Here is a 17,822-nt window from a genome sequence, read left to right on the forward strand (position 1 = left end):
ATTTCTTCTCCATTTGTTTTCTTCAGAAAACACGTTTCCAAACCGTTGTGATTGAGCACATGTGAATAGCCACCGTATTTCATCAAATATGATAATAAAACCATTATTGTGCAAACTGCACTTTGTTCCAGACGCCATTGGCGGTGATTTAAATGAGGAACACCGTGCATTTACTTATCTGTATCGTGTTTATTATGAAGCGTGAAACGAAAACATTGGATTCCGAGACCCCACTGGTAATTACGATCGGGTGAGTCCCAATGTTAACCGGCCTATATATATTACGATATCATTTTACATACTAAATAATATAAAAAGTTAAACTGTGTTTAGTTTGAATACTCTTGATAAGGTTTTTTGGGGTTTTTTTTGGCGACCGGCCTTCGATAGAGATCACTGCTTAGGAAAGTCATAACTTTGATAACAGAGCGATTACCCTTACTATGTTCACTCGTATATTTTGACACAAGAGTCTTACTATACATTATTTTATAAGAAACTTTCAGATGACTGATAGACTGATAGAAGTATCAATTATATATAGAATATAAACTTTCAGATGTCTGATAGACTAATAGAAGTATCGATTATATATATATATATATATATATATATATATATATATATATATATATATATATATATATATATATATATATATATATATATATATATATATTCAAGAATTATAACATACGACGATAATGAATGCTTATTATCTATATATATAACGGACGCACTCCGTCAGACTTATGGATTTTTTTTGTGCGTCATTTCTAAACAGATTTTTATATCAGCTGAATCCAATTGCCTTGTTTGATTGCAACATTACACGTTCAATGCAAAATAATAAATAAGCCCAACTATGAGAATTAATTTGACACATCTTATCTACCAATGTCACGTCGTAAACTCGGCTGTTAGCTGTTCACGTTTGCCGGAAGTAGTCTCAGCATGGAATTTTTGCTCAACAGCTCTGTAGAAGAATCCATACCATTTTCCCTAATATTCTAACGTTAGCATGTTACTATATATAGAAAATCAAATCTCATAACAACGTTTAAACGGTGTCATTTATTGAATGTATTTAAACGTATAATATAAAACTCATGTTAAAATGTGCCCTCCACTTGCCTGTTTTAAGACCTTAAATAAATAGCAAACATGTGAGTACACCTCTTATTCGAGAAACTAGGATAAATGATAAACGCTGTAATCACGTTTTTTCCTTAATAATTTAAAACAAATACATACATGTATGCAGACATATTAGAATACCGCTGATTTATGTAACTATCATCAATTATAATAAACAAACAAACTGTATAAAATATAAAGAAAGTATTGTGGCGTTGCTCACTTTTGATTGAAAAAAAGTGTTTAAATACTTATTATCTCATATAATCCATTGAACTCATATATTGCTAAAGATAAAAAAACAAAATATTGTTATTAGTTTTCTTTTTTCAAAAATAATATATATTCCAGAAGATGTTACAGCAAATAAAAGGCAGGTTAACAAAGACAAGGACTTGAAAGTGGTGTTTCTTAATTACTGCATATTTAAGCTATGTTATAATCCAAGTCGGAACCAGATCGTAATGAGCTCGGATAGCACTTTAAGCAGCCTTAAATATACACTTTGTTACACAATTACACTTGAATCAATTGGCAATACTCAATGTGTACACTTTATACTGGAAAATATATACATTAAAACGCAGCAAATACTTATTCTGTCGTTTGTGACTCATACACTATTGCAAGAACAAGTATTGATAAACTGACACATTTGTACTTGTTGTGTTTTATTTCGTATTAATTACTAGCAGATCCAGGGGGGCACAATATAAGTTTGAAATAGGCCACATCAGCATGATCCGTAATCAAATTAACATAAAACATTTAGGTATACAAATAGCAATCATGTTAACTATTAACAAGTATATTTGTATATTAGAAGTATGTACAACTGTATCTATAGAATCTGACATTTCAAATATTCACCAAACTTCTCACAAGAATAAAGCTTCTTATTCGACTGTTTTTATGAGAAAGCAATATGCCATGTTCTCTTCTCTGTTTCTCAGGTGAAGTTTTTACAAAGATCACTAAATATAAAGTAAATCCTAATAGCTCAAACCTGTATGGCTTCTCTCATGTGTTTACATGTAGTCTTATAAATATGTGTCGATGATTCTTTCAGGGATTTGGCAACATCGCACGTGTTATATTTGTATGGCTTATCCCCTGTGCGGATTGTCATACCTGCAAACACTCATTTTGAAGAACACAACACAATGAATCCTACACTTATAAGAAATATATTCGAACAGATACAGACTGACCAGCGACAGCAGCAAATATACGGCTTCTCTTCTGTGTGCATTTTACAACACTTTCCAGAGAGAAAGCATCTTCACTTGTTTGCATATTTTGAGAGAAAGCAGCATCGCCTGTCCCACACTTGTTTGGCTTTTCGTATGTGTATATTCTTCTACATTTGTGCATGTGTTCTAAATGACTTTTCGGGGGTAAAGCAAAAACTAATATCTTATACTTGTATGGTTTACCTCTTGTAATGTATGAATTATTGTATGACTATGTGCTTGTAAATGTCTTTTCAAAAGAAAGCAGCATCACATAACTAAAGTGTGTTTATACCCTGTGTTTATTCGTTTATTTGTTTAATATTGTATTGTTTAAGAGAAAGCAGCTTCACATATCACACACGTTAATGGCTTCCCTCACTTTTATTTTCTCATTTGTACCTGTAAAAAACTATAATGATGGAAATCAGCACCCCATACATACAATTGTATGACTTTTCTTTTAAACGCTAACAGCAGTAGAATGGAACTCAAACATTTGTATGACTTCTCTCCTTTGTGTTGTACACTCATATGCTTCTGTAGATAATTTATCTGACAGAAATCGGCATCCCCTGCCTCTCACTTATTGGTCTTATATGGTGTGTATTCTTATATGCCGCTGTAAAGAACTATTCTGAGAGAAAGCAGCATCACATGTCTCACATTGGTATGGCTTCTCTCCTGTATGTATTCGTAAATGTATTTTTAAATGATGGTTCTGCGAAAAAGCAGAATCACATAGTCCGCACTTGTAAGGCCTCTCTCCTGTGTGTATTTTCATATGTGTCCGTAGATTACAATCCTGCGAGAAAGCAGCATAACATATCTGACACGTGTATGGCTTCTCGCCTGTATGTTTTCTTATATGTTTCTGTAATCCATTTTTCAGAGGAAAGGCAGCATCACATATCTCACACTTGTATGGCTTCTCTCCTGAGTGTTTTCCTAAATGTAGCTGTAAATAATCCGTCCGAGCGAAACGAGCGTCACATATCTCACACTTGTATGGCTTCTCTCCCGTGTGCATTCTTATATGTTTCTTTAAATCACCTTTTTGAGAGAAATCGGCATCACACACCTCACAATTGTATGGCTTTTCTCCTGTGTGTATTTGAATATGTTTTTGTAAATGATATTTCCGAGAGAAAGCAGCATCACATATCTCACACTTGTATGGCTTCTCTCCTGTATGCATTCTTATATGTTTCTTTAAATCACCTTTCTGAGAGAAAGCAGCATCACATATCTCACACTTGTATGGCTTCTCTCCTGTGTGTTTTCTTACATGGTATGCTAAATTACTTTTAGTAGCGAAAGTAGCATCACATAACTCACAATTATATGGCTTTTCTCCTGTGTGTATTCTTATATGTTTTTGTAAATTATCTTTTCTCGAGAAAGCAGCATCACATATCTCACACTTGTATGGCTTCTCTCCTGTATGCATTCTTATATGTTTCGTTAAATCACCATTCTGAGAGAAATCAGCATCACATATCTCACACTTGTATGGCTTCTCTCCTGTATGTATTTTCATGTGACGCTTTAAATCAGGTTTCCGTGAAAACTTTGCCCCACAGACTTTACATACATGATTGTATGGCTTCCCTCCTGCGTGCACATCCATGTGAATCTGAAAATACAATACATGTATGTAACTTCATACTGGCAAAAGTGTATACGGGAAATAAATAGACTTATTTAATAGACTTAGTCTCGTGTACATATAACACAGTTTCAAAATTCTGTTTATCTTAAGACATCAAACTAAAATGATTTAAATCTTGGTTGTTTTATAGAATTTTGTAAATAAGTACACGCTAATAGCGGCATTATATATATATACATTTACCCACATTTAAAAGTGAACCAGCAAAAATGTCAGCCCTTTTCAGCATTTTAAAATTAAAACACATCAATGATCATACACAAATACAAATTTAAACACCATGGCGAATTAAAAAATGCATTAACATGTTACCATTAAGTCACATGAGAGTATTTATCTGAGTCTCAAAATAGAACTGAACATGATAAAAACGCCATATAAAGAAGTACTAACATAATACTACCAGAATAATTGCACAGATGGGGCATGGTAGAGTATGTTTCAGTCGGTCGTGTTTTAATGACGGGTGTTCGTAACTGAAGCCATGATGAACTTTTCACATCTGCGTGTTACATGTAATTTAGTGGTTTGCTGATAAATATTGAAATATATGTAAATATTGGAAGGACCCCGGACACTATCAACAGTACATGCGCATTCATCGTAATTGTGAAAAATAAGAGTTCATAATCATATACTAGTATTCATATATAACAAGGGATGTTTGTCAACCATCATTTTCCCCTGAGCGCCATGTTATGAGGAATATTTGGACAATTGAATGAAATACATGTATGCATAGACTAAAATGACAGCTGATTTGTCATTGACATTGGATGCCTTTAAGGCAGTCTTAAGATTTTGAACATTCATTAAATTGGATGATTAAATAAACAACAAGGGCAATCAAGAGATTAGAAACAAAGACATGACATGTTTGTAAAACGATCTGCCAATAAACTTTGAAACTTGTACCACACTTATAGACTGTATGAAGTAATAATCGTACTAATTGAAACATCAATAGAAGAATAAAAGTCAACACATTCAATGATACAGGTAACTATCTAATGTGATGAATTAAAGTTAGAAATGCAATACTTGTGCTACAATCGAAAACACCACTCAGACGCATAAATTCTGCATAACAATGTCCATGCTCTACACGAGATCCTCGTGGGTATAACTTTGAGTTATATGACGTCACACAGTGTGACTGTTTGATCTAAAGCCGATAAAAGGTGTTTATTCAGTTAATTGCATGAATAAAATGGTGTTTAATGGGATTTTAATTAACTTGATGAAGGATTTACACTTTCAGGCGTAATAAATAAGTTTATAATCATTAACAACTACGGATAAATTAATAAGTGGTAAAATGCAAACATAAAGAAAAAAGGCAGATTTAACATACATGTAGATAAAATGTAAAAATGGTTATTTTCTATGAATTCGGACAGCGAAAAAAAATAATTATTTTAAGGTGTCCGAACTCTAAGGTGAATTACGGTATATCTCGTCAAGGGAGATCACAGCACGCCGTACCGATCATTCGGAACTCCTCGGCCATTTTATCGAAAACAACCTCGGATGTATTTGGACGGTTTACACACTCAAAAAGTGGTACGTTTTAAGTCCGCTGCAAGTAGATCGCGTAGTAATTTTATTTAGCAGTTAAACTTTGTGACTTAACTCTTGGGATTCTTCATTATGTTTGCTATAATACAATTCAATGACAATAAATTTAAACTTAGATCAATAAATACAACTCTAAAACACTACATTTAACTAATGATATAATTCAAAATTTTACGAACTACTTCAGCAGATGTACCTGCATACATCCGAGGTTGTTTTCGATAAAATGGCCGAGGAGTTCCGAATGCGTACCGATGAGATATTTCTGGAAATAGGTACACGGTGTCGAGGTAAATATCGCCCCGACAATTTTTTTTATCAACAAGCTCGACGATTTTATTTTCATCGCCCGTCGGGTTATTTTAAAGGATTTTTTCGTAGACCGGGTCATTTTTTCGTCGCCTCGGGCGATCGGGCTACCGTTAATTTCGCACACTGATTCAAAGTGTGAGGATAGTAGGTACAGTTTTTAATCATGTTCAGATGATGACTGGTATTTGCAGATAGGCATGCATGTATCCCCTCAGCGGTAGGGAAAAAGTAAATATGACGTAAATTTAATGACCTATATAGGAGTTGCGACCTTGACATTAGACTCTATGAACTCAAAATCCGTAAGAGTCATCTACTGGTGACCCTAACCTAAATGTCAAGTTTGAGGGCCATGGGTGCAAGCATTGACGAGTTATCACTAGGATAACTTTTTCTTATTCAAGGTCACAGTGACCCTAACCTTTGAACCGATGACTCCTATAATTCATAGGGGTCATTAACTGGCCCAGCCAAAACCTTCATATCAAGTTTGAGGTCCAGGAATTGTCGAGTTTGCATTCAAGGTTACTGAGACCTTGACCTTTGACCCGATGACCCTAAAATCAATAGGAGTTATCTACTGGCTAGGCTCAACCACCAAGTCAAGTCAAGTCTGAGGACCATGTGTGCAGGCATTGTCGAACTATAACTCGGACAACCCTGTAACATATAAGGTCACTGAGACCTTTGACCTGATGACCTCTTAAATCAATAGGGGGTCATCTACTAGTCAGGACCTGCATCCATGTCAAGTTTGCTAACCATAGGTCAAGTCATTGCTTAGTTATCACTCGGACAACCTTTTGCAACCTTTTCCCTTTAAAGTTTCCTGTGACCTTGACCTTTGACCCCTTGAATCAATAAGGGCCAACTACAGGTCAGGCCCAACTTTCATGTCAAGGTTAATGACTATAGGACCAACCGGCCGACATGTGCAAAGCAATATATACTTTCTTCTAAGGGAGGGGGGCATAATTATTAATTATATGTTTCGCTAATGTTCTACTAGTATATGATTTGAATTTCATCAAATAAAACATTGTACACATCATGCATCAAAACATCTTTATGAACAGGTGTAGTGTATCAAAAGACATATTCTGTTAAATGGTTTGTTGATGGACGGGAAAGAAAAAAACTTCCAAATGTGTTCATGCTTAAAGTAGGCTTATAGAACTGAGATAGAACACGCTAACTCTTATCTAACCCAACTAATTTAAGATCATTAGATGTCTTGAGTTGGCTGACTTATTGCCTTATCAAATACTGTAATCTATAAAATGCATGAGGAATTAATTAAGATTCAGAGTCATTGCAGTATAATGTTACAGTCACTGTGTATTTTTTTTCGAAATAAAGAATGGTCTTCCTCCTCAGTGTATGACAGAGCAAATGTTAACACTGGAAAGGCTTTGTTCTTACAGTAGCAGATTTAGTTCTGAAGAGTGTTATTTAACCCCTAAGGTCTAAATATTTTGCAAATCATGGATGTAGTAAGTTTATTATCAACCAATTGATGTTTAAACTATAGACTAGTCACTGATTTTTTTTTAAATTATTTTCACCGCCTGTGTCTCGCAAATTCGGAAAAAATTGTTGACTTTGGGGAAAATCCAAAATTAAGCCAAAATAGCTAATGTAATGGCAAAATGAAATACACATGTTTTCACTTTTAATGCATGCATTATTCTGTGAAAAAGTAATTCTTGTCAAGATTTTGTTCATTATTCAAGGAATTCATTGCTTGTTTATTTATTGAAGTAATATGCATTTATTTAACAATTTTGGGGGGAAAATGGACATTTTTTCACACGGGGAAACAGCATTTAGAAGGCTGTAAATTGCATAAAAAAATAACTGTTGACACACTAAATAATTTTTCAAGTTGTTATACAGTTATATAAAGGTACTTGTTTATTAAACAGACCAGTTTTCCCTTATAAAATCAGTTTTACTATGATTTATTTTTACTTTGAGATTATAAACATTGTATTTCTGTTAACATTTCCCCCAATGGGCATGTGAACTGTAGCATTGTCTTGTCAACTCAATTATCTTCTGTATATATATTTAAAGGTGCACTCCAACAGATATATCGTTTTTACCAATTTTTTTTATGTTTTGTCTTGGAAAGAGCAAATTTTTGTGTAAATATCTGCAAACCAGAATTCTATAAAGGAGCCATTCATTATGAGCAAGAATGGCAATCAATTTGTGAAAATAGTAAATTGCAACCACAGATAGACAAATGAAGCAAATTGGTCACACTTGACAATTTTTTAAAGCATGTTTTCAAAACAATTGAGGAAATTCAAGAAGAACCATGAATACAGTAAAACATTCAAGGGGTACAAAATTCAAGAAGATAAAAATACACAGGAACCCTCATTTTGGATTTTTGTATAATGGGGACTGACATGAAAATCAATTTACTCTTTGCTTTTTCTACAAGCAAAAAAAAGTCAAGCATGTCCGTAATGTCTCGTTCGATAATGAACAAGCTCAACTAGGCATTTAATCTGTCTCAAGCTTGCATGACAGTGATTTTCATTTATAAATATTTTTACCACCTGTGCCTTGCAAATTGGGAAAAATACAAAATCAGATCAAAATAGCAAATATAATGGCAAATATACATGTTTTCACCTTTTTATGTGCACTTTAAGATGTGAAAGAGTTAGTCTTGCCAAGATTTTGTTTATTTTTCAAGAATTCATTGCTTTTTAATTCATTTACATTATGTACATAAAATTTTATCAAATTGGGATTTTTTTTGTGTTTTTTTTATGCATACTTTAAAGCTGCACTCTCACAGATTTACTGTTTTGGCAACTTTTTTTTATTTTTTGTCATGGAATGAGCCAATTTTTGTGTATATATATCTGCAAACTAGTATTATATGACTGCTGACAAAAGGTTAGATCGCTATATTTTATATTTCTATTCGAAAATTAATGTTTTATGTCTTAAACCGTTACTACCGTTGAAGGAAAATGCATAAATCATCAATTTTTGAACTTAAATATGAAAATATGCAATCTGAATTTTTGTCAGCAGTCTTGAACCACTTGTTTATAGATTGGCTTGTTCCAAGACAAAAAATATTTTTTTTGTCAAAACGTTCAAACTGTGAGAGTGCAGCTTTAAACTGTGAAAGAGTTAGTCTTGTCAGGATTATGTTTATTGTTCAAGAAATCATTGCTTTTGTATCCACTATTATGTACATTTATCAAATTGGATTTTTTTTTTTTTTAGATTGAGAAAAATGGACATTTTTTTGCAATCCTTAAGGCAGTAAATTTCACCTAAAAAATCAAGCCTTTAGAAGATGTAGATTGGCTTGCACCAACAAAAATCACATGATTATTCTATGTTATATCTGTTTTTTTCAATTTATATTTATAAGATACAATTTTCAACGTAACATCTGTGTTGGTTTAGATATGTTTTGACAATAAAATGCAGTATAGATACAGTGTTCTCAATAAGAACCGGCTGCTGGCCAAAATGGACGGTTCAAATGGCAATAGGGCCAGTTCAAATTTGGAAAACTAAATGAATTTTCAGTAGAATAAGTAGAAGCTGGTCAGTTACTTTACCATTTGAGACGGTTTAATCAAAACTTATTGAGAACCCTGTAGATATATAATTAGTAATGTTGCAATAATCCATTTTAACAGATTGGTTAAAATTGGTGAAACAATCAATTGTATTTGGTCATAATCCATCATTGTTTCAAGTGCTGAGTTATTTTTCATCTTTCCTTATTTGCATTCAGTTAATGTTCACCAATTTTTTACTTTGGGTTGCCTTGGTGAGGGCTACCAGACAAATCGGCCCCTTACCAAATCGCCCCTAGCTCAAACGGTTACCTTTTCGGCCCCTTACCAAATCGTCCCCATCCCGTAGACGTTTCGGCCCCTGATTACCGAGACGTTTCGGCCCTTATTTTTATTTTATTTTTTTTATATCTAAATACATTGTTTAAGTAAAAAACATGTAATTTCATTTTTTTTTAATAGACAAAGCTTTATACATGCATACAAAGGTATAGATAAAAATAGATTTAAAGAAAATATCTGTACACTTGAAAACATATTTTTATTTTATTTCTAAATATAAGTAAAAAACATGTAATTTCATTTTTTTTATTTTAAGAGACAAAGCTATATACATGCATACAAAGATATACATAAAAATAGATTTAAAGAAAATATCTGTACACTTGAAAACATGTAAAAATTTATTCACGAGAAATTTTATAAGACGAAATAGAGTTGAAGAAGAAATGTTTAAACTTCATTTTTTTTAAATAATCTTTAAATATTATACATAACTATGTTGCTAATATTATGTATAATGACATGTCCATTGTCTAACATCAGTCTTTACCAAACACCTATCGCCCGCCGTAGATGGCACCAACATTTTTCAGGAACTCCTCGCAGGTGACCTTATGCGAATCGTATGAGTCCCACTCATCCATTATCCTGGTGATGTCCCTGTAACGCTCTCGATATAAGTTATAAATTTTATGAAATTCAGTTATTTATATTCAAATCAGGTATATATAAGGATGAAAAAAACAAACTATTATTAATCTTATATTGAATACGTATGCAAAACCATACTGGCTTAAACGGTGATTTTAGACAGACGGTCTTATGGCGAATTGTCACATTCCACAGAGGTATCAGGCGTTGAAATTGTGACACTTTGTGTTTACAAGCTTATAAATACGTCTACAAGGTTTGTTCCGACTTTCCCAACCGCTAATCCTCACACTTAAAGATTAATACCAATTATCTCTTCGCACCTCAAACAGAATATTATTTCACTTTTTTATTACGTATATATTGTTTTACTCTTGTTAAAATGCATTTGAACTATCAAGTTGTATCTTGTTTGCAATTCATATCTATAAAACAAACATTATTTCCTAATTATGTTTAGATAAAACACTAATTGTCAAAAATAATAATTAATAATTATTCTGGAGCAATAGTATACCACATAGATAACAAATTAATGGTTGAAATGTAAAGGCATTTTTAAAAAAAGCAACACGTTTAAAACAAATGGTACCCACTTTTAGAAACGATTTAATATATATACTTACGTTGTTTATATTACTCAAATCTTCTTCAATCAACTCTAAATAACATTAACAAATTAAAGACAATTATTCACACGTCTTTGAATGTCTTTTTCACACCCACAACACTAACAGTTTGCCTTGCAAAAAAGAACGCATGGTTCAAAGACAAATTTTCTTTGAAGTCTTTAATGATCAATTAATAATTAACAGTTATAACAAATACAATTTCTTAGATTTTCTAACATTTTATATTAAAAATCAGGGTTAATAGTTATTTAGATTTTAATCATATTTTTATATCAGTCATATCAATGTTTTTCATGCATATCTGTCTATTTTTAAATTTAAATATTTTATTTACAACTTATTTACAGATCTCATTGACATTTATAAGACGACCTACAATGTTTTATTATACTCAAGATAAAAAATAAAATAAAATTAAGGGGCCGAAATGTCTCTATTGAAAATCACTAAGGGGCCGAAACGTCTCGAGTCATTTTAATTAAGGGGACGAAATGGCAGGGCCGAAACGTCTTAGGGGCCGATTTGGTAGTAGGCCGATTTGGTAAGGGGCCGATTTGTCTTGCTTCCATGGTGAGAAGCGAGTGCGCCAACACTGAGCTTACCAAAAATACAAACGGGAATAACAAATAAGTTATTGTCAAAAAAAACAATTGAACTATGGAATATCAGTTACTTGAGCGGAAAAAATATATATAAGTCAAACTTGAATCAATACACAACACTAGATTTATTATCCTCTGATGATTAATTGAATTAGAATTCTAAGCTAACGTTGCATTTGTACACGGTTGGAACCAGTACGGTATCTATTTCACTGGTTCAGAATGGGCCATTTAGTGTTAGATACTTACATAAATCTGTTCCGATCAATTGGTAAAAAGGTTAAAACAATTTTTAAGTTAAAGAAATATATTTGTTGAAATCCACCATTAAAAGGTAACAGACAACAATAAATGAGACGTATGAAGCAGTCAACACTTTCTGAGCTGTGTGTATGGAATTCTTCGCAGCGGTTATCTCCCCTGTTTATCAAAATAGCGTAACATTTATGAAGTTTTAAATGTAACAGTATTCATAGCTTGCAAAGATTTTTTTTAATATTCAATCAAATATTATGTGCTTATATTATATTACGATCACCACCATCAGAATTATATGGTTCAATAGATCAAGGTTTACATCATTTCAAAGGGTTCTTTACAAACACACTGTTATAATTAATTTAAAGCTGCACTCTCAGATATACTCTTTTTACAACTTTTTCATTATATGTCTAGGAAAGAGCAATGTTTGCGTAAGTATCTCAAACCAGTTTTATAAGATTGCTGACAAAAAATCGTATCGTAGATTTTCATATTTCCTTTCGAAAAATATTTTTTATGGCTTACTAATGGTTTAAAAATGCATCAAACATCAACTTTTAACTGAAATATAAAATTATGCGATCTATATTTTGTCAACAGTCTTATTTGACTAGTTTACATACATTTTTGCAAAAATATGGGCTCGTTCCAAGACAAAAAATAACAGTTGTCAAAATGTTCAATCAGTGAGAGTGCAGCTTTAATGCATGCTGACATCAATGTATGAATGTATGATTCTATCGCTTTAAAAAACCGATCATGTACCGAATACGGCCAAATCTTAAGTTGTTCGTACCTGGAAAATCTCTTGGAATCCTGCATTATACTTCTTAAAGAGCCTATGAATACCGCTTTCAATCAAAGCGCGAGGCGCTGAAAGACTATCTGCGGGCAAATATGTGAGGGTTGCAAATTTGAACTATGGGAATGGGTGAAGGGCACATAAATAAAAGTGAAAAATGTGCCGAGAGCGCTTGTGCCCACACTCGGCGAGGAAACAAACATATCTATATCTTTATGGCGTCTTGTGTCATTTTGTTTTTGTAAATGTCACTTCAGTCGTCGTAATCCCCCATCCCCATGTATTTACTGTTACAAAGGCATGCCCCATTTCATTCGTTTCTAAAGGTTTTTCGTTGCTTTGATTAAATATCATACGATAGGAAAATACAATACATCATATATATATATATATATATATATATATATATATATATATATATATATATATATATATATATATATATATATATATATATATATATATATATATATATCATTTCCTTTTATTAACATACACGTTTTATTTAGGGAAAACCATTTTTTTACAAACAACTTTAGCAATAATTCCATTCAAAATGCACAGTTTATCAATTCAGTCGACGTATCCCCATGTATTTGAAGTGACAATAAATGTTCTTTTCATTCGCGTCTAAAGGTTTTTCGGTGCTTTGATTAGATAGCATACGTTAGACAAGTTTTATGAACTTACACGTTTAAATTCTTTTAGGAAAATGATTCTATTTTTACGAGCAACTTCAGCAATAATACCTTTTAAAATGCAGAGGTTATCAGATGGTCGTTTTCCCGCTGTGAGGACAAACATGTGGTCAGTTAATGTATGTCTGAGAAACTATGTTTAGAATATCGGTCAGTTAATGTAGTTGAAACAATTTTTAGATTATCGGAACTTGTCTGTTTTATGAATGAGAATATGATTGTGCTTTTTAAAGTTCATTGATAAATTTAATGTTATTAATGTTTTATGTAAGTACCTGCGTAGAAATAGTACTAGTGCTGTTATGAATGCTTCGTACGTACTATTTGGGTGTTAAACAGGATTAATCCGAACTACTTTGCTTCACCAAACGTATGCATGACTCACTGTCGTATCAGGGCATGTGTGCTTATATAAATTGAAAGCCTAATGTCTAAAACTATGCCAAGAATACACCGGAACGAAGCTTTATGCAAAAAAATGAAAACATCTCATTAGAAATATAAACGCCTAAAATCATAGAATGAATAGTATCTTGTTATTGTGTCAGCAGGTAATTTTACAATGTATAGTATTTGAAGCATTAGCAATGCGAAACCTGAGATACAACTATTTTAACACTAAGACAATTATTTTTGTTTCTTATCTCATAAAAGTCAAATAAAAAAGCACCATTACAAATAAGCGTATTCAGGGTCACGTCAGGTTATAATAACAAATCCTGCAGGCGATGGGACACTTGCGGTCGGTAATAATTTCTGAAACAGCATGGGCTAAACTAAGAGTGAATATCAATATGTTATCTTTTTACCAGAGCCTCCATTATCTTGACCCTCATTAATCTGATAAATATAACGATCTAAAAATAGTTATATTCTGCTAAAAATAAAACACCGGGATACGTAATTACAGCGCGGAAATAGCCGAACAAGCAAAAACTCATACTCGGACTGCAACACAACTAATCTATTTTTATGGTGTCGACGTCATTCTGCTAAACATAGAGCGCATTGAGACAAAAATGGGTTAAAACGACATGAATAGAAGCAGATCTTTGGAGTTTGTGGTCTTAAGACTACCTGCGCGCATGCGCAGATAGTCTAAACACGAAACAAGCAAGAAGTGTATAAAAGGGTATTAGATAACACAACAGAAAGTTCTTTAGCTGTAGATGTTATGTGCAACGATGTGTTCTTTCATTGCTAGTGGGGGTATTTCCACGGTGTTTAAGTTCCGTTATGTCTCATGTTCAAATGGTTATCTGCCCATGTAAACGCTAGTGTACAAATAAAAGGATTTTATCAAAACACTTACTAAATCAAAGAAGCGACGCATGTTTGTGTGTTGCAGTTCTTTTTGTATTCCTTTGTGAAAGTGCTATTGGAAATAAGTAAAAGTGTATATATCATGGTAAATATTTGTGAAAGAAATCAGCCCCACATGTCTTACATGGTTCGGTTTCTTTCCCGTGTGTATTGCTTTGTTTTTGAAAATGACTTTACGAGGGTAATCAGCTCCACACATCTCGTACTTATCATCTCCTGTGTATTCGTTTATGCCTCTGTAAATTACCTTTTTTTTGAGTGAGCTCCACATAACTCACACTTGTACGGTTTCTCGGCTGTGTGTATTCGTATATATACGAATACATATATGTGTGATTAACCACTTTTTCTGAGAAAAAGCAACATCATAATATTACTTCACACGTATACGGCCACTCACAGGTCCCATCTTATTATGTTAAAACTTATATTGTTTAGATTTGTGACATTGTAAAGTTTTGGTTTTTAAATATGGTGTTTTAAAGTCTGCTTTAACTTAAGACTGTGGCAATGACCTCTTGCATATTATTGATATTATTTGTATGTGTGATCAATGGACATTGATGAGATTAAATTAACAATAAATATACAATGATATAATAATATTGTGTTTGTTTGAGAGAAAGGTCAGAACTTCATATACGTTATACACATATTCAAAGTAATTTATTAGCTCTTATTTCGATTGCATTTATCTTTTGGAAAAGGTAAAAATCAGTTAACTACAAGTTGCTGTTTATTCAATATAACAAAATAAACAATGGTTTATATTGATTTGCAGCTTCAGTATAAAATGCGTCCTAGCTAGCTTTATAGTTATAAAACTTTTAACCATTATCTTTCAAATCCATCGTATAATATTGATAATATCTGTCATGTGTTCCCGTTCCGGATCGAAAAATCCGACCCGAGAGCACCTGCGTTGCCAGGTAACGAGGCTTGCCGAGTTACCGGCTACACAGCGTGCCCGAGGGTCGGATTTTTCGATCCGGAACGGACACACATGATAGATTTTTTTTAGCATACCTTAAATTACATTTTTTGTGAAGAAAATACATAAGAAAGCGCGTTTTTGTACATTTCACCAAAAAGCGCATGCGATGACGTCATGGCGCGCAGTAATTTGTATTCACTGCATACGTCAATAAGTTCCGTCGCTATCACATCTTTTAAGGCATGGGGGGATGCCAGATGGAGTTTTCCAGCACGGCTGAAATCACCGGAAATGCCTATCCGGTGTGCTAGCATTCGGAACTCCTCGGCCATTTTTTCAAAAACAACCTCGGATGTATATGGACGGTTTACATACTTAAAAAGTGGTACGTTTAAGTCCGCTGCAAATAGATCGCGTAGTAATCTTATTTAGTAGTTAAAATTTATGACTTAACTCTTGGGAATCGTAATTATGTTTGCAATAATACACTTCACTGGCAATCAATTTAAACTGAGAGCAATGAATACAACTCTTAAACACTACATTTCATTAATGCTTTTATTCAAAAAAATACGGACTACTTCAACAGATGTACCGGCATACATCCGAGGTTGTTTTTGAAAAAATGGCCGAGGAGCTCCGAATGGTGTGCTAGAAAGATTTATATTTACGGCAATATCATTAAAATGTTTCTACAATCAAAATGTCAATATTGTTCCACTCATATAAAGAGTGTATATGTATGTTTTCTTTTCAAACATAACACTGTAACGGGGAGATAAAGAGCTCTTTATGTTAACAAAATGTCAAAAAATACACCCATCCAAGTTTAAGGACACCACGTTCGGCAATGAGTGAATTTACGTAATAGAGCGGGCACTGTTAACACATTTTTATGAGGATTTACAGGAAATAAATCTAGAATAAATGAGGCGATATGGCTGACCATCAAGCTTGACCAAATTTGGTATTTATTGGACAAACGGTTTTTAAGTTATTGATCGGACAAGACCGATTTTAGGAAATTTCTAGATGAAGAGGACGGACGTTATCGAGTGGCTCAAGCCATGTGGCTGAGATATCATGCCCAAACATATTCTGACCAAAGTTGGTGATTATTGCAGACAGGCTTATAAAGTTAGTGATCGGACAAGACGGACTACAGGGCAATTTCTATAAGCAAACGATGATAACTCTCGAGTGACTTTAGCGATGAAGCTTGTTATCAAACTTGTCTCATATCATACCCGTACAGATTCTGACCAAATTTGATGATGACTTTAACATCATATTTTGCTGGTATTCGACCTATGCTACATAATATATATATATATATATATATGCCTTCGCAATAAAATGGTAAACCGAAGTATTGAATATCCATTGTGATATTTAGTACCCTAGCTCCCTGTAATGAAGATACAAACACATTAGGTGAAGTTATATAGTTTATGTTTAAAACAGTTCTTGTTAAAGCTGCACTCTCACAGATTTACCATTTTAACAACTTTTTTTTATTTTTTGTCTTGGAAAGTACAAATTTTTGTGTAAATATCTGCAAACCAATGATATAAGATTGCTGACAAAAAGTCAGATCGTAGGTTATCAGATTTCCGTTCAAAACTTGTTTTATGGCTTACTAATGGTTTAAGAAAAATGCATAAAACATCATTTTTTTGTACTTCAATATAAAAATCTGCGATCTGATTCTTTGTTAGCAGTCTTTTATAGCTGGTTTCAATGGATTTTCGCAACAATTGGCCCGTTCCAAGACAAAAAATAAAAAAAGTTGTCAAAACGTTCAATCTGTGAGAGTGCAGCTTTAAATTACCAAAACAACATATATGCATTTACAAATATCAACACACGAACAATATTTAAATAACCACTGATTAGTTAATTACTTCTCAATGTAATACTAATCTTTAAATCAGTTCTGAAATGGTAAACACCGATCTGTTCTTAATCACGTAGAATGAGCAAAACAATAAACTTGCACATTCTTGTTGTAAGATAGAAATTGTTAACTTGAGGACGGCACATGCAGCACTTTATTAGGAATATACCTACATTATTATGCTGTTTATCGTATTTCGTATTTGCGCCCTAAGACCTTAGTGATATTTAAGTAAAATATGCAAACGTT

At 33.0% G+C, this 17,822-nt stretch overlaps 1 protein-coding gene across 1 annotated transcript; it reads right to left on the reverse strand.

Annotated features, from left to right (window-relative positions):
- Positions 1–1,562: 1,562 nt before the first annotated feature.
- Positions 1,563–11,994, reverse strand: LOC128221090 (zinc finger protein 271-like). Its single transcript, XM_052929540.1, has 2 exons — positions 11,908–11,994; positions 1,563–4,005 (listed from the first exon to the last, which is right to left on the reverse strand). Exon 2 carries the CDS (start codon positions 3,997–3,999, stop codon positions 2,965–2,967), a length of 1,035 nt encoding a protein of 344 aa, XP_052785500.1. The 5' UTR covers positions 4,000–4,005; positions 11,908–11,994; the 3' UTR covers positions 1,563–2,964.
- Positions 11,995–17,822: the final 5,828 nt, after the last annotated feature.

The sequence above is a fragment of the Mya arenaria genome, chromosome 16 (genome assembly GCF_026914265.1).
Source record: "Mya arenaria isolate MELC-2E11 chromosome 16, ASM2691426v1".
NCBI lineage: Eukaryota > Metazoa > Mollusca > Bivalvia > Myida > Myidae > Mya > Mya arenaria.

Excerpts from the sequence above, each read along its gene's own strand:
- LOC128221090 (XM_052929540.1), bottom strand. The coding sequence starts at position 3,999 with ATGGATGTGCACGCAGGAGGGAAGCCATACAATCATGTATGTAAAGTC.